The sequence below is a fragment of the Leptinotarsa decemlineata genome, unplaced genomic scaffold (assembly GCF_025532065.1).
Source record: "Leptinotarsa decemlineata unplaced genomic scaffold, Ldec_3_MD MMD2_tig00003335_RagTag_RagTag, whole genome shotgun sequence".
NCBI lineage: Eukaryota > Metazoa > Arthropoda > Insecta > Coleoptera > Chrysomelidae > Leptinotarsa > Leptinotarsa decemlineata.
Window position 1 is genome coordinate 6309483 of NW_027412587.1, and position 25435 is coordinate 6334917.

The window sequence follows — 25435 nt, forward strand, 5'->3', positions numbered from 1 at the left end:
ATTTATTGAAAGATCTACCAAATACTGAATTTAGAATTAAAATGACATTAAGTAGGAACTCATTTTTCTTAATACCAATCCTGTGAGCGTTAGGGTCTAGGGAGAAGATAAATAAACTCGACAAGTATTCAATATAGTTATAATAGTTTAACAGTAGAGTTCAACAGTAGAGGTTGATTAACAATACAAGAATAATGATAAACTAAATTGAGCAATTTTTTTTGCAAATTGACATTTTCAGTTCGATAAGTACCTACACTCAAATCACAAAAATAAAGTGGAATGTCACTTTCGACAAGAATAGAAAAAAGGTTTTCTAAATGTAGAAACAGTAGAACAGAATTATAAATAAAAAAGTATATAGACTGAGCGCAAAATACTTCAATAAAAAGTAATTATCCTAACATAATTAAAATAAGCTTCATAAATGCAATCAATATTTAAATAAACGATACTTAAGACTGTAGAAAGCAATTTCAATTATACTAGTAGTACCATTTCGAGATTGTTTATATTTATATCGAATTCTGTTCTTTTTCTGATTGTCACTGGTTCTTATTAGAATAACTCGAAATTACAGAATAGTCCTCAAAAAGTTAACTGTACTTATGTTACTTTCAGCTCGATCATAGATTTTATCAAACTTAACGCCTACCTCAAAATATATTCACCCTGTGTATACAAATTAGAAAGAAGAGATATCACAGAGTCGCATGATTTTCCAAAAAATATACAAAATATATCGACATTTTTCAAACAGTTAACTCTCTAACAAGCAGGGTGTAGCTTAAGTCTATGCATATCGTTTTGAGATTCCAATAAGTACTGAGGTTTCTGAACTTCAAGTATTACCACCATCAAGTGAAGATCAATTTATGTACATGTACAATTCAGAAGTATTTATTATAACCACCTTCATTACCATTTTGATTTCAGCACTTTTCCAACACTACTTGGTACTTTGACCAATATTGATATGCAATATTCAACTACTTTTATCATTAGTCACAATTTTGACTATGATTATAGAATTGATTATATGATATGATATGATTATAGAAAATTGGTTCACTTTGCTTTTTGGCCAATATTGTTTTCAAACCTTATACCAGAAGATCAGAAGAATTCATTTTTGGAGCCTCTTATGCTTATATCATTTCAAAACAGTACTCATTAATCACACTGAATATCTTTTGTGCAGTACTGACATTTTTGGCATCTGAAATGCATAAATATTAACTAAGAATATAATAAAGTACCCATTCTTTCGATGAAAGTATGAAAAGAAATGAATTGTTTTCATCATTAAAACAGTATGGAGTACTTTTTCCTATTGGAATCTTTTAAAATATTTTTCATATATTATGAGCATCTTCTGAAATACTGCACCTTTTTCAATTTTACCAGTATTTATCAAGGTCAATTTTCATTTCTGGAATGAAAATTCCAGTTTTGATTGGTTAATGGCAATAATGACTATTTTCTATGAAGTAACTGTTACAATTGTGATCATTTTTGTATGGCCATGTGGGAGAAAGTAACTCTGAATGTTCTGGTTTTACAATGTAAGTACTTTTGTATGTAATGCATTATGTGTACAATATATTCGAACATGCACGGTCCCAAAGGAATTTTTGTTACAGTAACAATTCAGAACACGTCTGGCGTAACTCTAAAACATTTCAGGTAGTTTTGCCTGGCACCTGTGATTTGATTTCAAGAACAAAAAAACTGCGATAATAGCATTAAACAATCATAAATATTGCATCTCTTTGTTTCTATTTCAAATTATTTGACACTATTTTTGTTCTGTACTCATCAAATACATAAGATTATGGTATAGTAAGTTTTATGTTAATAACACTCCTTATATGAAACGAGTCACAAAAAATACAGCCCACTTTGAATGAATCACTAAAAGGAAGTTTATTTTGTTAGTTACTACACTTAGCCAAATAATTTTTGTCCAATACAGCAAATGAACAATGGAAGATATAGAAAACTGACACTTGAAACAATGAAAAATATTCAATTTAATATCCTCTATTCAATAGAGTCTATTGTATAGTTTTTGTGGCGATGCAAGAAACATCACAGCAAGTTTTAATTGAAATTAAAAAAGGTATCAAATTTCACCCCCAGAACTTTTTTGCTGTATCAATTTTAATTGTATTCTAATTTATTGTATTTCAATTGAATCAATGGCACTGAGGGGGTTACTAGTCACTAAGTGAAAATATTTTTTTCCAGAAACGAAAGAAGCAATAATTAATAATTGAATTAAAATTTTAGAACGAAGTCAAAGTTAAAAACTTGATGAAGATCACTTCAACATCAACTAAGGGGGCGATGTTTTTAGCAACAAAGGAAGCAATAAAAATTATACAAGTATCATTTTATTGTGAAATTTTCACTAAACAGTATCTACCACCATACTGAAAATAAAATATTGATTGTTGAATTTTAATTGTAGTCAACATCACATAGGGGGTACTTTTAATATAATATAGTAATATAGTATGAGTGAACTTTGAAAACTGAATTGGGTTTCATGAAATTTTTCACTGCTGTATCAGTTTTAACTGTATTTTGATTGTAGTCAACACCACTGTCATTTTAAAAAACTTCTAGTGGTAAAATAGATTAAGTAAATTTCAATAATGAAATTAAAAATCAGATTCAGTTGTATTTTCATTTCTTTCATTTTTCGTGGTAATTTAATTGCATTCAACATAGCGCTGAGGGTAATTTTTTGTTCATTATCCGAAGACTCAACTTGTCACTCATGTCTTTTAAGATTCTGACCATTAACTAATTTTTTTTCAAAAACAGAAGGTCACGGATTTGCAAATACTTTGGCTTCAGTCTCAAAATACTAAGGTGGCCTAGTACTAGAAATTTCAACAAACCTGTTGCAGTACTCATTAAGATTCAAAATTTCCAAACTTCATGCTACACCCTGTACAAGAAAATAAGCATATTTAAATTATGGAAATGATCGAGAACACAAAAATTCATGTTTAAGGAACAAGGGAACTAGGAAAGATTTTCATTCTAACGTAGTCATCCAAAATAGACCTCAAACTATCAATAGTAGGCTTTGGAAATGTTAAACTAAAGCCCAACTGCTTCAGTTTTCCTCCGTCTAACCTCAGATGCTTGTGCAGGAGAAGCTCAGAATCCATGTGGGGAGACAGAGGGGTATTATCGATGCCGTTTCTTCGGCAACTCTCTGCCCAAGGAGTCAAGTGTTTGTCATTAGCATCATCTGCTGCGCCCACTAGATCAACCACAGCTGATACTAAGTTTCCATAGTAGTCAATTTTCAAGTTGAATAGCTCTGATAAGATGCTAGAGATCGAGCCCTGAGTGGAATCTGCGTCGTCAACAACGTTGTAGACCTGAAAACAATGGATCAACCAAAAATATTGGCACAAGTAGAAGCACTAACCTGTCCGTTTGTATCGTCCCTGTTTCCTACAAACCAGATGGCTCTGCAAACATCTTCTACGTGGACAGTATTGATTTTAAGTTCAGCATTCCATAAAAGCTTCATGGTTTCTCCCATGTGCTTGTAGATGGCAGCAGCCATCAGTCTCGGCATTAGGCCTGTTCTGTCCCCAGGTCCATATACCACAGGCAGTCTGATGATGGTATAGCATAACTCTGAAAAGTCAGCCAGCTTTTTCTCTACCTGAAAATGTACAGATGCAGGCAAAAAAAATTTCAGAAAAAGTTATGAATACTATAAGGCCTCTGTATATCCAGTAATTCAGTTGCAGAAATGGATGGAGTCGCCATTGGAAAATTCATGAATTAATTCAAATATTAGTTCTTTATAGTGGACAAGTTGGTTTTTTTGGCAGGTCATGTGATTCAAAGACAGCTGTACTGGATATAGTTTCCATTTCAACTTCAATTATAATCAGATGTATATTTGTGGCATGTCATCACTGGATTTACGAAAGGCATTTGACACAGTAAATGACGACTTCTTCGACAAAAAAACTATACTGGGATTGGAGGAATAGTATTTACAAATCAGTGTAGAGTTTCACAAGGTTCTGGTTGACGTTCAACTCTATTTTTAATTTATATTTATTCTACTAGATTGCTGAATTTATGTGATTCTACCAGTATTTATAATGGCAATATAACCGTTTCACTTTTCTATAGATATCAATATAATTGAATAATCTATTATAATTTTCTGGTTTGGATCCCATGTTATATTTGAATTTCTATAAATCTTGCTACACAAATATACAGAAAAATTTTACGAAAGGCATTTGATAAGTAAATGAAGACATTCTTCTGCAAAAAACTTTACTGGCATCAGAGGAATAGTATTTACAAGCATTTAAAATTCAGTGAGGAGTTCCACAAGGTTCTGTTTTAGGTCCAACTCTATTTTCAATTCATATTTATTCCATTCTACAGCTGAATTTATGTGATTCCACCAGTATTTATAACAGAAAGATAACGTTTTACTTTTCAATAGATATCAATATCTGAATTGAAGGGGTTATATTTTTTAAGAGTGATTAATTTTTGGGAAAGAAAGTTTTTGGCTTTCTACTACTCCATCTTGATACAAAAAAAGAAGGATGAGGGAATCTTCCAAAGAAAGGAAGGAAGTAACTCTATACATGGATGTGTAGATCATACAAAGAAGTAACTTTCAGACATAAACTGAAAGAAAGTCCTCCTGAAACAGCTACTTTCATATAAACATTGAATTATACGAAAGAAAAAATTCTTTCGAAACAAATACTTCTATATGAACACTGAATTATACAGATGATACTTTTCTCTATTCAGTTTGTATTTCAAACATTCGTTGTGGAATAAAAATCAGAATGGAATGGAAATAAAGACATTATTATTATTATTATTATTATTATTATTATTATTATTATATCATTCACATGAGTTCTACTTTAAATGAATGGTAACAAATTGCACTTACATAGAATACTGCCATCCTCACTGGTATACACCAATGTTTCGCCTAAGACACTTGCCCTAAGGCTCTTCAGTACCATATTGGATAACATTATAGAAAGTACACACACTTCATTCATGAATTACGATTTTTAATGTCACGGAATAAGCTTGATCTGCTTATGTCATATTTTTTAGGAGTGATTAATTTTTGGGAAAGAAAGTTTTTGGCTTTCTACTATATATGTATAAAGTTACTTCCTTCTTTTCTTTGGAAGACTCCCTCATCCTTCTTTTTTTGTATCAAGATGGAGTAGTAGTAAGTAGAGAGTAGTAGTAGAAAAGAGAAAAAATAAATAATTGCCACTCTTACATTTAGATCATAATTTATGGTGGAATTCACAAATTAGGCGACTCGGAAAGACAATTGCACCTCTTGGTATAATTTATGAAAAATACATACAAAAAACAATACAACGCTTACAAAACAAAATTATGAAATGTATGTATGAGCCTGCGGTTTGCCCCACTTTTGGAGTGTTGTGTCCACTAATTGTTTAATTTTTATTATCATATATATACAGGGTGTCCCTGGACTTCCTCTTTTCCTCTCGGTAATGTATAGATGGGGTCAAAATATCTCCAGTACTTCATATAACTTTTTTTCCTAAAAGTCTTCGTAACCAAGTTACGGGCCCTCGAAGTTACAAAATGAAAAATGTTTTTCTTTGATGACTTTTCAAGTGAATATTCAAAATCATCCAAATTTTGGTAATTGACTAAACAAATGAATTCCGTCGATGAGCTTTTATGCAGGAGTCAGTTGTTTTGCTACAAAGTCAGGAACGGACTACCCCCGATGGTCCACGCCCCAAAACTTTGAAATGACAGATATTTTTCAATATTTTTCAACAAAATAAGGTTACTTGGACAATTTTATGAATAAAAGTACTCGTGTGGAAAGTCGATCGGAGCAACGAGTCTTGATAAAAATGTAGTTCTACTCGACGACATCAAACCCGCTCGTCCACCATTATTTGAAATGAATAATTATCAAAGCAGAAATAATAATGATAACGTTAATTCAACAACATTTATAACAGGAATAATACAAAGTATGCTAAAATGAAGTCGTAAACAAAAAGTACAGTACCTATATGGAAGTTTAAGTCACAATTGTGATAGCAGATATTTTTTCAAAAGAAATATCAAGTTCTGTAGATTCGTGGTGTTTTTAAACTAACAAGCTACTCTACTATGAAATATCGAATTCATTCCATATTTTGTATGTACATAATACGTGTGGAATAATCACGTTTTGTGTTGACCAGTTATCTGAATCTCATGAAACTCAACATTCGAATGTTTCAAATTCTTCTTCACAGCTAAACTGTTGAGGAGTTTCACTGATAATTATAATTTTATGGGAGAAATTCTTTAACACGAATCTAAATTTAGCTGAAAAAACGCACAGCGGAAAAAATATTTACTATACTAATAAAAAGCAAACGAATGAACTACAAAAACGGCTGCACATGATCAGGTGAAAAATATCCAGGAAATAATTATGTTCCATTTCTTTCACAGATGTTGACAAAAAAACCTTTTAGAAAGTTTTGATAAAAAATGAGAAACTGGAATGCGATTTTGTTTTGTTGAGTGGTGCGTTGTCATATGACTATCATTGTACTGTCAATATTCTATAGGATATTTTGAATTTTTTTGATATGGCCGAACAGTTTACATTCAATGAATATGCAGATATGCATGTATTTTATGGACGAGCATTTTGTAATGCTGCAGAAGCTCGTCGTCTGTATTCCGAGCATTTTCCCAATCAAACGGTACTGTCAAGAGAAACATTCGAGCGTGTCGATCGCAGCTTGAGGGAGACAGGTATGTAATAATTGATAATTAATTTGAGCACGTTGTTTTATTTCGATATTATTGTAGGTACAGTTTTGCCAAAACGAGGTGGTGAGGGCGCTCCTAGGACTGTACGTACCGTTGTATTGGAGGAAAATATTTTGGAAGCCGTCGCTGATGATCCTTCAATGAGCATCAGAAATCTATCAGAACAGTTCCATACATCCAAGTCCACTATTCAAAGAATAATTAGGGAACAACTGCTCCACCCATTTCACATCCAGAAGGTACATGCCATGACACCTCAAGATTTTCCAGCACGACTGGAATATGCCAATTGGTTCATGGATAGGCAAAGAGAGGATATGACTTTTATTAATCGAGTTTTATTCACTGATGAAGCAGGTTTCAGTAGAGATGGAGTTATCAACTCTCATAATCTCCATATATGGGCCGAAGAAAATCCCCATGGGATATTGCAAACCAAACACCAACGGAAATTCAACGTGAATGTTTGGGCTGGTATCATAGGAAACCATCTTATAGGACCATTCGTTCCACAGGACCGATTGAATGGAGAACGTTATTTGGAGTTCATTCAGAACGATTTGAATGGACTTTTGGAACATGTTCCATTGCAAACCCGAAGATATATGTGGTTTATGCATGATGGCGCTCCTCCTCATTTTAGTTTGATTGTGCGTGACCATCTGAACCATAATTTCCACAATAGATGGATTGGTAGAGGTGGGCCATATTCATGGCCATCGCGGTCTCCGGATTTAAATCCATTGGATTTCTTTCTGTGGGGGCATCTAAAAAGCCTTGTTTACGCTACACCTATTCACACAAGAGATGCATTGTTGAATAGAATAACATTACATTGTGAAGCCATACGAAACGACCCTGGAATGCTATTTCAAGTACAGAGAGGGTGTCTTCGCAGACTAAGAAAATGTATAGAGAGAGAAGGTGGTCATATCGAGCAGTTTCTGTAGCGGATTTTTCATTTCTGTTTGCTCTTGAGGCTCTTGAGTTTCGTTAGTTAAACGTGTTTGCATTATAAAAATTCGTTATGAACATTTTACCTATCATTTCCATTTTCCTTAAAAACTAATATTTTCGAATAATGGTAGACATCTCAGGATAAATGTTGTTGAATTAACGTTATCATTATTATTTCTGCTTTGATAATTATTCATTTCAAATAATGGTGGACGAGCGGGTTTGATGTCGTCGAGTGAAACTACATTTTTATCAAGACTCGTTGCTCCGATCGACTTTCCACACGAGTACTTTTATTCATAAAATTGTCCAAGTAACCTTAATTTGTTGAAAAATATTGAAAAATATCTGTCATTGCAAAGTTTTGGGGTGTGGACCATCGGGGGTAGTCCGTTCCTGACTTTGTAGCAAAACAACTGACTCCTGCATGAAAGCTCATCGAAGGAATTCATTTGTTTAGTCAATTACCAAAATTTGGATGATTTTGAATATTCACTTGAAAAGTTATCAAAGAAAAACATTTTTCATTTTGTAACTTCGAGGGCCCGTTACTTGGTAACGAAGGATTTTAGGAAAAAAAGTTATATGAAGTACTGGTGATATTTTGACCCCATGTATACATTCCCGAGAGGAAAAGAGGAAGTCCAGGGACACCCTGTATATATATATATATATATATATATATATATATATATATATATATATATATATATATATATATATATATATAAATATATATATATATATATATATATATATATATAAATATATATATATATATATATATATATATATATATATATATATATATATATACCGGGTGTCCCACATTTTATGTGACAGGCAATATCTGGAAAGAGGAAGTCCAGGGACACCCTGTATATATATATATATATATATATATATATATATATATATATATATATATATATATATATATATATATATATATATATATATTGAAATGTTGGGTTTTCCAGGTAGTTTAATTGAAGCCAGTCATTACCAAGAGTTTTGTTTTTATTCGTATCAAAGTTAACATCTTACATCGAAGAGTATATGCACACTAATGATTCATCAGAATCGGGGTTATACAGAATTGGTTGCTCATCACTTATTATCTAATTGTTATATATTTGAACTGCAAACAGTTCAATGTACTGAAAAGGTTGCAGTAATACATAATTAGGTCGAGGTGAGTTTAATGAACCTGCAACGTTTCTATACGTAGAATTGTGGAAAAGACAATTGAATATAATACGAATTTGGTAAACTATTTGAAATGTAAAATATGTGACTTAAATCTTTATCACACCTCCCTTGGCAAAATAAAAAGAAAAGTTTTTAAAAAAAAAATTTTCTTTTTCTTCTAATCACTAAAACTAAATCTAATTACAGTATCTAATCTAATTATAGTATCACTCAGTTGTAATACGGTTTCACTCTGTTTTTATGCACTGTCACTTCTTTATTGTCCACTTTAATCACTATATTCGGGTGTTCGTCTCTTATCACTGAATAAGGACCCTTAAAAAGTTCTAGCATTTTATTAGTAACATTATTTTTCACTAAAATTAAATCTCCTACTCTAAACTCATTACTAGGATTACAGTACTCATCATATCTCTCTTTTCTATTTGTTTTACATTTTAACAAATTATTTCTTGCATCGGCACATGCTCGCTGAAGACGGTGTTTCAGTTCTAGAGGATAGTTATCAAAAGTATACAGAGGATCAATATTTTCACCAATGTTAGTGGGAAGTTTCGGTAAATGCCCAAAAACTAGCTCGTAAGGAGAATATTTTGTTTCTGTATGAACCGTTGTATTGTATGAAAAACACCAAAAAGGAAGCCAAGTGCTCCATGCAGACTTAAATTTAGATGTCTGCATTCTTAGGTACGCGCCTAGATGTTTGTGTGAATTTTCTAAGGATCCTATTGTCTGTGGGTGATATGCACACGAATTGAGTTGTTTTATATCAAGTAATTTACACATTTCGGCGAATACTGAATTTATGAATTCGGTACCCTGGTCCGAAAGAATTTGTTTCGGAATTCCGTATCGTAAAACAAAATTATTAACGAATGATTTCGCTACGGTTACTGCTTCTTTATTTGGTAGTGCAAATGCCTCCACAAATTTTGACAAGTCGCATTGTAATGTCAAAATATATTTATTGTTCTCAATGTCTTGTTCGATAGGTCCTACTAAATCTAAGGATATTTTCTCAAACGCGTATGATGCTGTTGTTATATTCAGGGGTTCTATAAATGGTTTAGAGTGTTTGTATCTTTGGCAGTCATCGCAAATTTTTACAAATTTTTCTACGTCATTGTACAGTCCCTTCCAATTGTAATACCTTTTGATGTTGTTATACATTCTATTGATACCTGCGTGACCTCCTGTATGTAGAATGTGAAAATCATTTAAAATTAATTGTCTAGTTGCTGAATCGTTAATGATTTGGCAGTTGTTTATGAATGTAATTTTTGTTTTCGACTTCTTGAAGATTTTTGAAATATATTTAATTATATCTGCAGATAAATTGTTATTTTTACCGATTAATATTTCTGGAATATTTTCTTGTCCGGACAACTTTTGACAGTCTTTCAACATTTCTCGAAGATATAATGCTGAGCAAGAATCTGTCTTATTTAAATATATAATCTGCAAGCTTGCGTCATAAATTAAATAATCGTTCATGAACTTAAATTGTTTTTCTGACTTCCGTAGTGCATTGAATTGTTGTGAGCTCAATATTTTCAATTCAGTTACGTTATAAGGCTTTTTCAAAACTTCGACAATTCCGGGGTGATCAGTCCTAGTTTCATCGTTTACACTCGGGTTATCCAGCAATCTCTTTGTTCGTGAACGTGTTATAACATTCACAGAGGCATCAATTTTTCTGGACATTTCTTTCAAGTTGTCAGATGGTATTTCTACTCGAGAAAGAGAGTCTGCAACGTTTGAATTGCCCTTAACGTACTGTACTACATAGTCATATTCATCTAAAACAAGTCGAAATTTCGTCAGTCTACTAGACGGTTGATTTGAGCCGTACAAAAATATAAGAGGCCTATGATCGGTCTGTATTACAAATTTTCTTCCATACAAATATGGTCTGTAATGTTTCACTGACCAAACTATAGCTAAAAGCTCTAGTTCAATAATGCTATAATTTCTTTCTGCTTTATTTAATGTTCTACTGGCATATGCAATTGGTTTATTGTCTCCGTTACAGAGTACTCCTGAAATTGCTATTTTTGAGGCATCAGTTTTTAGTATGAAAGTGTTTTCAGCTGAAAAATCTGGGTATTGTAAAACTGGAGGTGATGTTAATCTTGATTTCAAATTTTCAAATGCTTCTTGACATTCATCAGTCCAGATAAATTTTTCACCTTTTCTAGAAAGTTTGTTCAGAGGTGATGTTATATGAGCAAAATTTGGAATAAACGACCTGTAATAATTAGCAAAAGCTACAAATCGTATCGTTTCCTGTGCGTCTTTGGGTACTGGATATTGTTGTAATGCCAGAATTTTTGACGGGTCGGGAGATACTCCTGACGCTGAAATTTTATGACCTAAATAAATGATTTCTTTTCTGAAAAATTGACATTTACTTGGGTTGAGTTTTAAATTTACCTTTCGCAACCTGTGTAAAACTTTCGTTAAATTTTTGTTGTGATCCATTAAACTATTTCCCAGAATAATAATATCGTCTAAGTAAACAAAACAACATTCAAAATTTAAACCTGTCATAGCCATAGTTAAAGCCCTTGAGAATACACTGGGACTTACTTTCGCACCCATTGGCAATCTGGTCATTTGATATTGCCCTGTATTCGTGGTGAAAGCTGTATACTCTCTAGAAGCTGGGTCGAGTTCAATTTGGTAATATCCTTGTGCTAAGTCAAGATGGGAAAAATAAATTGCACCGGAAAGTGAATCTAAAATCTCATTAATATTAGCAATAGGAAATTTTTCGTCTTTAAGACATTTATTTAGTAATCTATAATCAATAACAACTCTCCACTTGCGTTCCCCATTTTCGTCCGATTTTTTGGGTACTATTAGTAGTGGTGACGACCATGGAGATCTAGCAGGTTCTATTATTTTATCGTTTAACATTTTTTCAATCTGTTTTTCAATTTCCAGTTTTTGTGATTGAGGTAGTCTGTATGGTTTTGTGTACACGGGGTTTGTGTTTTCGTTGAGTTTGATTGAATGTTTATAAATGTTAGTTACTGAAAGTATATCATTGGGTAAATGGAAAACGTCCGCGAATTTCGCACAGATATGGTCGAGTGCTCGTTTTTCCTCTCCATTTAGTCCGTCTTTACAAATTGATTTTAAGACTTCTTCCACTCGTTGAACGGATGAAACATTCATGTCGTTGTAAGAAATAATTTCGAACAATTTGGCGTCAGCAATTTTCGGTGAAAAATTCTTAATTTCTACTGGTTCTTCTCGCGTGTTCAGAATTTTTACTGGAATTTCATTTCCGTCTACCGGTTTTGAAATAGATCCGGCAACAAAGACACCTCTGGCTATTTCTTGTGGAAATACTATGCATTCAAAATTTTTGTATATCTTGAAGTACTTGATTATTTCACAGCGCGGGGGAATACTAGTATTTTTATTGAAGTTGGACTCTATTGGAATTGTAAATTTATTCCCATAAACTGTGAAAGAAAACTCAAAATTTTCATAATCTATGATTGCTGAGTATTTTTTGAAAAAATCTGCACCTAAAATCCCTTGTATGTTATTGTCAAATGATTCTATTATAAAGAATTTATGTGTGAACTCATTTTTGCCGGCTTGTAAAGGTAAGTATAATGACCCTAGCGTATTTGTTGACCCTGAAATTCCGTCGATTTTTATTGTGTCTGAATAATCTATTGTAGACAAGTGTCTGTTTACATGTTTGTGGAAAAGTGCGCTAATCGATGCACCTGAGTCGAGAAGTAAATGAATTTCCTGATTATTGTAATTGAATCTGACATAGTTTAAATCGTGTATATCAAAGTTAGCATAATTTTTCAGACTATTGGCCTCGAAAAAATGTTTGCTCTTGTGAGCTGTTTTGATTTGATTCCTCGTTTTCTACACTATTTACTAAAAACATATTTTGTCTTCTGTTGTCTCTTCTAATATTTTGATTTTGTTGGGGATGATAATTTGGTGAGTTTTGAGAGAAACGATTTCTATTCATAGGGTTGTTTTGTCTGTTAACACTATTGAATCTCCCTCGAAAATTGTTGTTTGGGATGTACCTTGTATTGTTATGTCTGTTCGAACTGTTTTGATACCTGTTCCCGTTTTGTCCTCTATATCTATTGTTAAAATTTTTGAAATGATGATTTTGTTTATTTCGAATGTGAAACATAGTCGGTGGTTGATGGTTGTCTTGTGTGAATTCGTCTTTTGCTCCATTAATTGCGTCTGTCAGTGTGTTGTAATTCCGAGCTTTGATAATAGTTCTAAATTCTGTATTTTGTATACCTTTTGCGAAAACGTCAATTGCTAGTTTTTCATTCTCTTTCCTGAAAATTTCAATAGAATCTGTGTTGTCACCTGCCTGAGCTAAAGTAAGATCTGACATTAATGTTTCTATTGATCTTCCATATTCATCGATACTTGAGTTACCTTGTTTTATATTTTGTAATTTAGCCGAAAGTGTTGGAGCTGATTGCTTTGGCAAAAAGTTAGTTTTTAAATCTTTTAATAAATTTGCGCCGGTGGTATAATTGTTTTTCATTCGGATTTTATCTCTGTGAGATATGCAAGCTTTAAGAACATAATTTATTAAAGATTGTTTGCCTAACGTGTCTAACGTGGGTTCATATAATTCAATTCCCTCTATTAACTGATACACGCCTTCAGTTGTGCCATTTAATTTTGGCAGTAAGTTAGCTGCTGTTTTGAAATCAAATTTGTCTCCACTCATGATTATCTCTGTTATCAAACCTGTATCTATATTAGTGCTAATATCTATTTTCCTAACTGAACTGATCCTATCATCCAAAATATTTTTTATTCTAGTAGATACTTTCTCTAATCTATGTAAATATAATTCTACTTGAGCAATTTCATCCTTAGTTGGTCCGCTATTATTAAACTTATGAACTAATTCATTAATAAGTGAATTAATATTTTCTAACCTCTGATACCGTCTCTGCGTAGCTGCTTCACTTCGTTTTTCGTAAGAATCTTTGCGAAGATTTTCTTCAAATTTCATCACTTGTTCTTCAGCTCCTGTGAACTCCTTCAGAATAACTTTGCTGCTCATGAGCCCTGGATACTAGCGTATTCTAATATTCTCTTTTTCAGTTGGAATTAATACCTTCTCGAGACCTTCGAAGTTCGCTTAACGCGATTTGTCGTTCCATTGATTTTTTCATACCATCTCGCATTTTCCTCCATATAAAATAAATAATAACAATTGCGATGAATATTGAAATTGGAATTATCATTCCGTCGGTGTGTGTAAATTCGGTGGAACTGGATTGATTTGCATTATTTGATCCCGTGCCAGTAGCTTGTATCTGCAGTCTTTCTTCGTTTGTAACTTTTGATCCACACATTTTTAACTATTTGGTTTTTTCTCTTCACACTGGCTGGACTGGACTGGCAGGATCGCCATGAAATGTTGGGTTTTCCAGGTAGTTTAATTGAAGCCAGTCATTACCAAGAGTTTTGTTTTTATTCGTATCAAAGTTAACATCTTACATCGAAGAGTATATGCACACTAATGATTCATCAGAATCGGGGTTATACAGAATTGGTTGCTCATCACTTATTATCTAATTGTTATATATTTGAACTGCAAACAGTTCAATGTACTGAAAAGGTTGCAGTAATACATAATTAGGTCGAGGTGAGTTTAATGAACCTGCAACGTTTCTATACGTAGAATTGTGGAAAAGACAATTGAATATAATACGAATTTGGTAAACTATTTGAAATGTAAAATATGTGACTTAAATCTTTATCACAATATATATACCGGGTGTCCCACATTTTATGTGACAGGCAATATCTGGTTTGTTGAAGGAGATACACAAAAATGTTTCATACAAAAGTTTTAGGAGTTCATGACAGCTATATTTTGATATAATTTTTAAATATACAGGGTGTTTGGTGTAGGTGCTACAGACCATTTTTTAAAATAGAACGCCCTGTATATCATTACATATTCAGATGCTACGTTAAATTCTGATATCATTTTATGTTTGATTTTTGAAATTCGGTTACGGCGTTGTTGAGTTATTGCTTAAAATGTAAAGTCTTGAGAACGACTACTATTTCTAAAAATATCTCATACAATTATTCTCTCTGCATCAGATCACATGAAAATTAGTCAAAATTTTGGGTGTTCGAAGTAATGGTTTCAATTTTGAGTTGTGGAATTCAGTCAGGAATCATTTTGAATATGAAACAATTGCGAAATTGAAAGAGGTGTATTCGAAAACAAATCTTTAATTAATAACAATGTAAATAATATAACTTGATAAATCATTTCATAAGAATGGTAGGTACCTAGAAATAAGTCATTAAAATTGTTCAAAGTGATGCCCATTAGATATTATACAGGCTTCGAAACGTCGAATCACTTCTCTCGTACAAGTCGCTATTATAATATCAGGCGTAATATCACTGCACGCTAGTCGAATTTTCATTTTCAGATCATCCACATTCAAAGGGGAAGTAGTGAAAACAATATCTTTTAAATAACCCCATAGGAAAAAATCAAGCGGTGATAAATCTGGGGAACGAGCCGGCCACCGAATTGGACCCTTATTACCAATCCATCTATTTGGGTACGTTCTATCCAGATATTCAGTAACAACCTGTGAATTGTGAGGAGGAGCACCAACTTGTGGCCACCAAATTCCTTGTCGTTCTGCTATGAGAATATCTTCCATCAACTGGATCAAATCATTTTCTAGAAAATGTAAATATCGCAATCCATTAAGATTTTCATTGAAAAAGTAAGGTCCTATGATGCGGCCATTGAACAATCCACACCATACATTAATACCCCAAGTAGTTTGAAAATTACTTTCGCGGACCCAGTGGGGATTTTCTTGAGACCAATAATGACTGTTATGTCGATTCACAACTCCATTATTGTGGAATCGCGATTCATCGCTCCACAAAATTTGACTGAATGTGTTAGAATTTTCATGTAATATTACCTGAATACAAGCAATGAATTCAAGTCGTCGTTCAAAGTCCGTGGGTTTCAAACCTTGTACCAACTAAATTTTGAATATCGTATCGTATCGTAGAGGTGAGAATAATGGTTTGTATTCAGTAGTAGTCTAGTTCAATTTATTGAAAGATATAGACTGGATTCGTGTACGAGTAAATAAGTTTTTTTGAAACTTTATATTTAAGGAAAAGTGCAATAACTCAACAACGCCGTAACCGAATTTCAACAACATGATGACCAGTTCAGTTTGAAGGGTGCCTAGAAGATGACAGTACTACCAACTGTCGAAAGCGGTCGCAGATAATTTATAGAAGATATAAAGCTTCAAATCCTTTTTGTAGAATTTAATATTGAAATACTCAAAATAAAGGAACAATATCATTGATCATATTATAAACAATAGTTTGTTTGTTAAAACTATTATGGAAACTATGAAGAAATAATTTGTGACATCTTCAAGTATGTAAAAAGATATGTGGTTGAATATTGGTATAAATAGTAGTTTGATGAAAGGACAGAAGTGATGAACTTGTTCTATTGATGAACTGTTTATTTTGTAGAAATTCATATGGAATATAGGACAAAGAAAATATCTTTTGTCTAATTTCTACTGAGATTTTTATTTGTTACGACTGGTTTTGGTTTATTAAATCATTTATTTAAGGATTTTAGATAAGTCAAGGATTTGTTTGTCAGTTCACATGAAAACCGGTTGCAACATATAAAATTCTTAGAAGAAATTAGACAAAATTATTTACTTTATCTTATATTCAAGAAGTAATGAACTTATTTGCTGACAATCCAACTTTTTTGGTTGAAAAAATGTGTGATTCTGTTGATAGTTTTTATACATTTCCATAATTCATCAACATTTTTGAAATAATAAGGGAAGAGACTGATTGTAAATAATGGGATGTTTTTCAAAGAGATGAACATATTTTATTTGAAAAGAATTTTCATGAAACTTTTTGCAAACTTTCTATTTGAATTTTAAGCTCAAAATTCTTAGGAAGAAAGAGACCTGATTTTTTTTCAAAACTTGGTACCCCATAAATAAAAAAAAAACTTGGTGAACATTTTTTCATAGACCTTGTTGAGATGAACAAAATTGGTCCTATGCAAATATTTGATATTTCCAAGCAATTCATCTCAATGATAAATTATTAAGGTTTGGTCTTATTAATTTTTCAATTTATTTCATAGGTTCAAATCTCATCTTTATTTACATGACTAGTAACACTTTTTTTCTCCCAGACTAAATTTATAAATCGGTGATGTAAGTTCTTGTTGGAAGTAAATGAGAAGGCATTTTATTTCTTGGGAAAAAGGAAGGTTTTGGATTTCTACTTCTCCCTTTTTTACAAAAAAATTTGGAAACCTTCCAAAGAAAGGAAGGAAGCAATTAATTTTCAAAAAATTAACCCTATACAAAGATGTGTAGACCATGTAAAGAAGTAACTTTCAGATATAAACTGGATGATTCTCTTACTATTTTGTATAAAGATGGAGAAGTAGAAAGCCAAAATATTTCTATCTTAAAAATTAACCTCTGCTAAAAATATACTCCTTTTAATAAAACTTTTGTTTCTACGTTCAAAGGAGGTGGATGCAAATTCAGAAAAGATAACTTTGAACAATCAATATTATGGTGTGTGAATTTATTAATAAATATATAGACTGCTAATGCCTGAAAGAATGTGTATTTCAACTTGTTGACATGACCCCTCAATTCCTAGATAAATGATAAGAATGATTATACAGACCGAGAAATCTTTTTTTATGAAATAACTATAAAGAAGGTATTGATATACAAAAACTATAAAGATTTATAAAAAAGAATATACAAATGAATAATATAAGTTTTTTTCAACCCCCCCCCTGGTATCAAACCATAGTTAATTTTGCCACAGAATTTTTGAATCAATCAAGTTACTACTAGTTGATATTAATAATATCAGTTTATATTTAACAACAATCTGCTGATTAAACACACAGTGAATCATTCACTAATTTATACAAAACTCACAAAGGAAACAAGTAATTATTATTCCAAATAGAGAACAAAAGACCTTGGTCAACAGCCTTATTGAATAACTAATAGAAATGCAACCCATACCTGTCTTTTCCATTTGGCGATATAAGTCCAGGGCTCCACCGGGCCATCCTCTTTGTGACGGACCTTCTCAGATGAAAACATATTACCTGATGATAATTCGACGTAATGCTTGACTCGTTGCATAGAAGCCTCGTTGGCACAGTTGATACTAAGTTTAAGAATACCTTCATTGTAGACGGGGTCAGTCTGGCCAGACTTCGTTTCCCCTGCGCAATTGACTACGATGTCCCAAGGGGTTCCATCAGGAGAATGAAAAGCGTTTTTACACGATTCTGAAACGAGACGATTCGAAAAATTTGTTATGACAGGGATTGCACTTCTCACCTGCATTGATAAGATTGGCGCTCTTGAATTCGACGATTTTGCTGTTGAAAGCTTCTGCATGTGTAGAATTGAGCCATGCCACTTGAGGGGGAACTTTGTCTACCACCCTTATTGCACTAACGAGATCATTGTTGACTAAGTAGGAAACCAAATTGCGGCCAATGAAACCACAACCTGTGCATGAATCAGTATAGTTCCAGAATTTTCGGGGTTTACCTTCAATACTTACCACCCAAAATTAAAACTCTTGGCTTGGACATTTTGTATGAATTAAATGTAAGTACTTCGACTATCAATTATCACCGGATGTTAAGTTTTGAATTCGCTTGAGGTTTTGATAATGTTATCTACCACAAAATTCACAGAAATTTCTCAACTGACAATTTTTTAATTTTGGCATATGTCATTTCTGATTTCTATAAGACAGACATTTTGATGATTTTTGACAATATCACAGAATACTTTTGTTTCTAGGAAACCATTGCCGCTAGACTGCTCTTTAAAACTCAAGGAATACAAAGGAAAGGTCAAATTGATAAGCGAAATTTGGAACCTTTGAAATGAATCCATTGAAAACATGCTGTCTAATGACGCGTGTTTCGCTAACCAAGTCAGCATCATCAGAATATGACATCTCCTGACAGATGGTGAGTCGTTAGTCGAAGGCTAAACAGTTTTCAGGTTGAACATATGTGTGTAAGATAGATGATTTGGCGAATAAAATTGTATTTCATTTATGAAGTTCTTCGTTGGAATTTTTTCGCCAAGAAGTGGTAGGAACTTTCATATCTATAACGAATGATATAGAAATGTGTAGTACAACTGGGAAATTTGGTTTCTGCTCCAATGGAGTAACTTTTTTGCATTAAAATAGTCTAGGAAATAGTAAATAAGTCCTATCGTTGAAACAAGATTTCGAAAATTTGGTCTAATCTTTGTGAATTTTCTGAAAAAGTTCAAATATCTGGTATTTAAAATTGAATGATGGTTGATGGATAATGAAAAGCATGTCTATAGAAGTATCTACTATGAACATACCTAAATTTGGCAAAAGATACCCGAGAATACAAAAATAGTGCATTTTTTATCCAAGATACAATACATAACAGCAGTTTACCGACTAGTCATAAGTTTCATTAGTATTGCTAGACAGAATCGTAGATATCATAACATACTTATTCATATATTATTATATCTATGGACTGAACAACGGATGAATGTCACTAGTGATTCCTAAGTTTTCTATTTTTATTTGTTATACATTGTTCGAAGGTGGGGAGTTCGGTGACTACTCATCTTGAACTGTCACTTCGAAAAAATATACTACAGTAGAAAACACGCATGTCTCAGCTTCAGAATATTTTTATAACATCAAGTACACTATCCCCAACGAAACAATGAAAACTGATTCGAATTACCAAAGAAACTTTCGTTTCTTTATAATACAACCAAAAAACGTACCTCTGGCGCTATTTAGTGGTTGAATATATCGTTATTTTAGTTAGTATGCGGTGTTTCCCAGGGATTGTTTTTATTACTAATGTTAATCAGGACTTGGAAAGTTTAGAAATAATTTCCAATTATTATTGATAATAAAATATGACTGCAGACGAGTGTTGAGTGTTGCTTATGTTCAGGGGAAAACTCTTCAAATTTGAGTTCAAATCGAGTTCCAATTGAAGACTTTTTTCAATTCTGAGAATAAAAAAAAGTAGGTTTAGAGAAATTTGTTTCTATGTTTTATACCACTTTTATTTGTGACTATCGTTACTGCAGTTTCGTCCTATAAGGACATTTTCAAACTTATACATTAAACTAACTACATTAATAAAAAGAAACATAGAAAGTTTCAATTCTCTTTTCTCCATTATGTTTTCCTATCACGTAGTAACAGCTACATCCATTAATTTATTTCTTTTTTTGTTTGAGATTTCTAAGAACGAAATCAATTATTTGAAAAAAAAAAGAATCTTTCTTGTTACTAGATTCCAAATACAAAATTGTCAACAAATTGAAGAGCTACTTGAATGCGATTACATTGATATTTTGATTAGGTAGAAGTAGAGAACATTTCACCAGAGCCTAATTTAAAATTCAATTCAGCATCACTGAATTACCAGCCCAGGGGATACCAAATCATAGAACAGTCCCTAGTTTCATTCTTGGTTCGGTTCATTTAACATTCAACACAGAACAACAAAGTACTTACAGTCACAGAATAAATACTATTCTGTGGTATAGTTGTAGTTTGATTAGTTTGATCTTTAAAAATCTAACCTAGAAGTTTTGTTTGTTGACATGAGAGGCAGTTAAAATAAAAATTATTTGTAACCATGTTTAAAAATACATTCCAAAGTGGTTTCCTATCGATATTGTATAGCATTGGAAGCAAACCTCTCCAAATCTGGGACAAGAAATATAAAAACGGCCATATAAAAAGAATAACTGATGAAGACATCCAGTCCCTCGTCTTGGAACTCATCGGCTGTAACGTAAGCACTACATACATAACGTGCCCAGCAGATCCTAAAAAGACTCTTGGAATCAAGTTGCCTTATCTTGTGATGATAGTTAAGAATTTGAAGAAATACTTTACATTTGAAGTCCAGGTGAGTTATTGATCTAACCATATTGATCAAACTTCTGATATGGTTTTTATGAACTTTTTGATCTATTTTAGATATTGGACGACAAAAACGTTCGTCGGAGATTTCGTGCCAGCAATTACCAGTCAACAACTAGGGTGAAACCCTTTATTTGCACTATGCCAATGCGTTTAGACGAGGGATGGAATCAAATACAGTTCAATGTAGCCGATTTCACAAGAAGGGCCTATGGTACGAACTATGTGGAGACATTGCGCGTTCAAGTTCACGCAAACTGCAGAATAAGAAGAGTGTACTTCTCAGATAGACTGTATTCTGAAGATGAACTACCCGCTGAATTCAAATTGTTTTTGCCTATACAGAATAAGACAAGAACTGCCGTGGCAACACAGTAGATTCCGAAGGGTCTAGGCTAAGTGTAATCATACACGTTTTTAAAACGCAAACTACCACGTTTTCACAATGCAAATTGTTTTGTTTTCCCAACACTGCATCACTGTTGACTTTTGTTCTGATGTATTATTGTGTGACTTTTTGATTGTTTGGGATGGAAAATCAAAAGTATCATTTATTGCCACCGCGATTTCATTAATAAACACCGCAAACTCTCAAACATGTTGATTTTATTTGAATAAAACTTGCAGGAATGTTTCCATTTCAGCATTCCTCAGTTATATTTACTGATGTAGTTTTACCAGTTGGTTTTACTCCTTCACCAGTTGGTAAAAAGGTTCATCTATTTCTTCATGGATTTTTCTACTCCTCCATAGAATGAATTTTTGTTTTTCCTTGAAGTTTCAACAGATGTCGCTGACGTACAGTAGAAATAAGTTTTGAATATTTTCAGCATTGTCGAACAATACAATGCCCATAGAAGCTCAGAAGTGGCATTTTCTTGTCACCTACAATTTTTAGTACTTACCCTGATCACCAGTGGGAGATGGCAGTTTGATGTCAGTATTTAATGTGATAATCAACAGAACTGGGTAGTATCTGATCATAATCCAGTTATACTGGTACTGGGCGATAATCTTCCTTCTCCTGATTATCGTATGAGATCTACGACGGATTGGGATATCTTCACAACCCAGCTCGGAGAGATGCGCGCCCCTCCCGAGGCATTTCGCTCTCCAGGCGAACTCGACGCGGCAGTTGGGCATTTCTAGCTTTCTGTAAATAATGCGTTTTGAGCGGCCATCTCCACCTTGATATGAGAGAAAATAGCTTGAGAAGGTTCTATCAACGAACCCTTTTTCCAGAAGACAAAATTGCGGCAAGTAGGATGACCAATCAAGTCAAACAGGCCATCATTGATCACCGAAACGAAAGGTGGGAGGAGCTCTTGGAATCCCTTGAGTATGGGCTGTTGGCCCTCAGATACTTCCCCAGAACTTGGAAGCATGCGATCGTTGTCATGATTCCAAAACAGAGTCAGAACCTGCTGGCGATTGTGTACGCTAAAAATCGAAACGTCGTGATGCAATTTGGTTTGGAATCATTTATTTTTTCTTCCCTTTCATTTTTTTAAACTTTCATCATTTTTCTCAGTTATTTTCTTTTCATTTCGTTTTTGTTGTTTGTGTAGAGGAGGGTCGGGTAAGTTGACTACGTTAACAGAAAATAATTTCAGCTTGACATTTGAATTATTTTCAAAATTGTTTATTTATATACTATAATAAACATGTAAGACACAAGAACATATGAAATCGTATCCAAAAAACTTAAATGTTTTGTTTACAAAAATAAAAATTATGTACTTGAGCCCACCTTCGGGTAAGATGACGCACATATGCGGGTAAGTTGAAGTATATTAGCATAAGTTGCTTGTACACCGGAATAATCGGTACAAGATTCATGCCACCATCTCAAGCATTGCGAGCACTAAATCCAGTCTTCTGTAGGTGGATCTTCGAAGCGTTCATCGCAAGCAGGACATAATATAATTTTTTCGTTTTTATTTTTGGTTTCACATGTTTTTTTCTTTTTGTTTTTTGTTTCATTCTGATTTTTAAAATATTTTTGTTTTTTCACTCGTCTTGCATCTATCTTCCTTCTGCCTTTCATTTTCTAACTGTCTTTTCATAGGCGTGCTAGTGATAATACTGGCAGTCATTTTTCTACCTTTTCTGTTATCTGGTCGTTCATATTTTGGGAAAAGCCACATATGTCCAAGAGTGACACAACTTTTTTTCCCTTCTCTTTGTCGGTTTCTGTAACGTAACTTTCAGTTGAGATTTTAGATGAGGCGTGGTTCTGGATTCCACTTGGACCGGGAGTAGCGTAAAACATTTCGGATGAAGTTATGGTTTCGGTTTAGATTCGGCTTGAACTAGAATTTTTGCGACAAATTGTCTTCCTAACTTTGGATATGGCCAATGTTGTTGTGTAGGAAGGTTTTCATTTTTATTTGGTGTTTTGTAAGTGTTCAAGACTACTGCTTGCTGTAGTGAAGGAAGAGAAGAATAATTAACAATTGTGTTTACGAAATATGCAAGAGGCAGCTCTTCATCCGCTGAATCATGTAATGATTCCATATCTAATTGTCGAATCTTATAGTTTTTTTTTATCTGAAACAGATCTCTCCAAATCATTTTCATCTGAATCATCTAGTAATTCACTAGCTGCTTGTCGGATTTGCCGTTTTTCTTTTTCATCTGAAACAGATCTCAAATTATTTTCTTGTAGATAAATCTCCTTCTCTGTTGTTTTAGCTGCGGTACATTCTTTATCGCCAAAAATGAAGGGATCGAATGGTTCAATTCCGCACTTGCTGAAACCGTTAACCGCATTTTTTGTAGACGCATGCGTCGACTTGGTTGTCTCACGTCATTCTCGGGCTTAGTTGTCTTCATTAGTTTGTGAGCACTGAGCAAACATAATATGAGGTAGGTAGTTAGTTACAAAAGGTACCTACCTAGCTCTGTAAAGATTTACCACAAAGTAAACAAGTGAGGATTTTTCCTGAGGCACCAGTCAATCTAATAATAACACTGATGATTTTCAAACAAGACTCAACCTCTAACGGAAGCAAGAAACTCTTTGGAAGGTTCGAAATAGATGAACATTTCAACCTAGCAGACCACTATTATAATATTCATGCAGTCATTGTTCACTGTGGTTCTGGCGTTGAATTTGGTCATTATTACGCCTTGGTCAAAGACGAAACGGACTGGTTTAAGTTTGACTATAGTCGTGTCACGAAGTGTTCTGGCGATGCATTGAATTTATTGGAGCCTCTGGAGACACCCGACATTTTGTTTAATAAGAGAGAGGACATTTTTAGATCAAGATCTTCAGATGATGTGGCGCTGCAGGTTTTTCCGGGTTTTCCTGCAGCTGAAAAAGCAAATGCGCCACTGGAATCAATGAAGTCGCCCCGGAGCGCCAAATAATTTTTATTGTTGTTTTTTATTTTATTTTTATCGTTGTTTTAATAAAATGTTCATAATCTTCAATTTATTTCTTAAAAGCCAATTCATCATAAATAATAATAAATTGGCCACATAGTTGAATATTCTCTATTATTACTGAGAAAGTTGTTCAATTAGCAATATAAAAATTGAATGGAGTAAGATGCCCTTCACACTATAATTTTATATTTCACAGTGAGCCCACGTACTATACTAGAATGTAAGAGTATGTATTTTTATTAGTGTATATCGCTGAGAGGTCATTTTTCTCAGTGAACCAGGTTGTCTATCACTCAAAATCTTCGGTTTGGAGTTGGGACACCAAACATCAAAGGATCCGACGTTAATGTAGCTTCTCTGTGGTAGGTATTCTCGGGTTGATACCTTGCTATGAAATGTGGGAAGAATGATTGTCAAACAATAGAAGCACTGGATTTTCAGATTTCAGATGACGAAGTTCGTCAACATACCTTCAAAATTGGTTAGGATGCTTATTTAACACAATGGTTATGTTAGAGCAGATATGCGAGGTACACTCATTTCCACTGTAGCTGCAAACTGTTCCGCAGCGTTGCAGGGTTGCGTTCCTAACTTAATTCCCCTAATGTTGGCGAGATGGCGGAACTATGCAGAAAACTTACCTACATTGTTACGTTTGAAGAAATTACTAGCCGTTCGTCATCTTAGCCACTTCGTCAACTTACCCGTCATATCGCTATTGTTAACCCATTCATTAATTCATTTTAGTTTCAGATTTTACATTTTTTAGATATTCAAATTACGTTTGGTAATTGCTTCACATTTCCATTAAATGAGTTGTTAAAATTTCTTTCAAAATGTTTGAGTTTTTAATCAGTTCATACCTGAATTCTGATAAAATTATTAGTCATTCAGTAGGTAGAAGGACATATGATTACAATTGTTATGTTATATTAGGCACAAA

The 25435-nt window shown here is 33.2% G+C and overlaps 2 protein-coding genes across 2 annotated transcripts; one reads left to right on the forward strand and one right to left on the reverse strand.

Annotated features, from left to right (window-relative positions):
- Positions 1-125: 125 nt before the first annotated feature.
- Positions 126-18877, reverse strand: LOC111503772 (uncharacterized). The gene is made up of 5 exons (XM_074178028.1): positions 18706-18877; positions 18477-18650; positions 18153-18424; positions 3452-3694; positions 126-3401 (listed from the first exon to the last, which is right to left on the reverse strand). The coding sequence occupies exons 1-5, from the start codon at positions 18734-18736 to the stop codon at positions 3021-3023; spliced, it is 1101 nt and encodes a 366-aa protein (XP_074034129.1). The 5' UTR covers positions 18737-18877; the 3' UTR covers positions 126-3020.
- Positions 18878-20713: 1836 nt separating this feature from the next.
- Bug22 (cilia- and flagella-associated protein 20) lies at positions 20714-21695 on the forward strand. Its single transcript, XM_023158168.2, has 2 exons — positions 20714-21085; positions 21157-21695. The coding sequence occupies exons 1-2, from the start codon at positions 20810-20812 to the stop codon at positions 21475-21477; spliced, it is 597 nt and encodes a 198-aa protein (XP_023013936.1). The 5' UTR covers positions 20714-20809; the 3' UTR covers positions 21478-21695.
- Positions 21696-25435: the final 3740 nt, after the last annotated feature.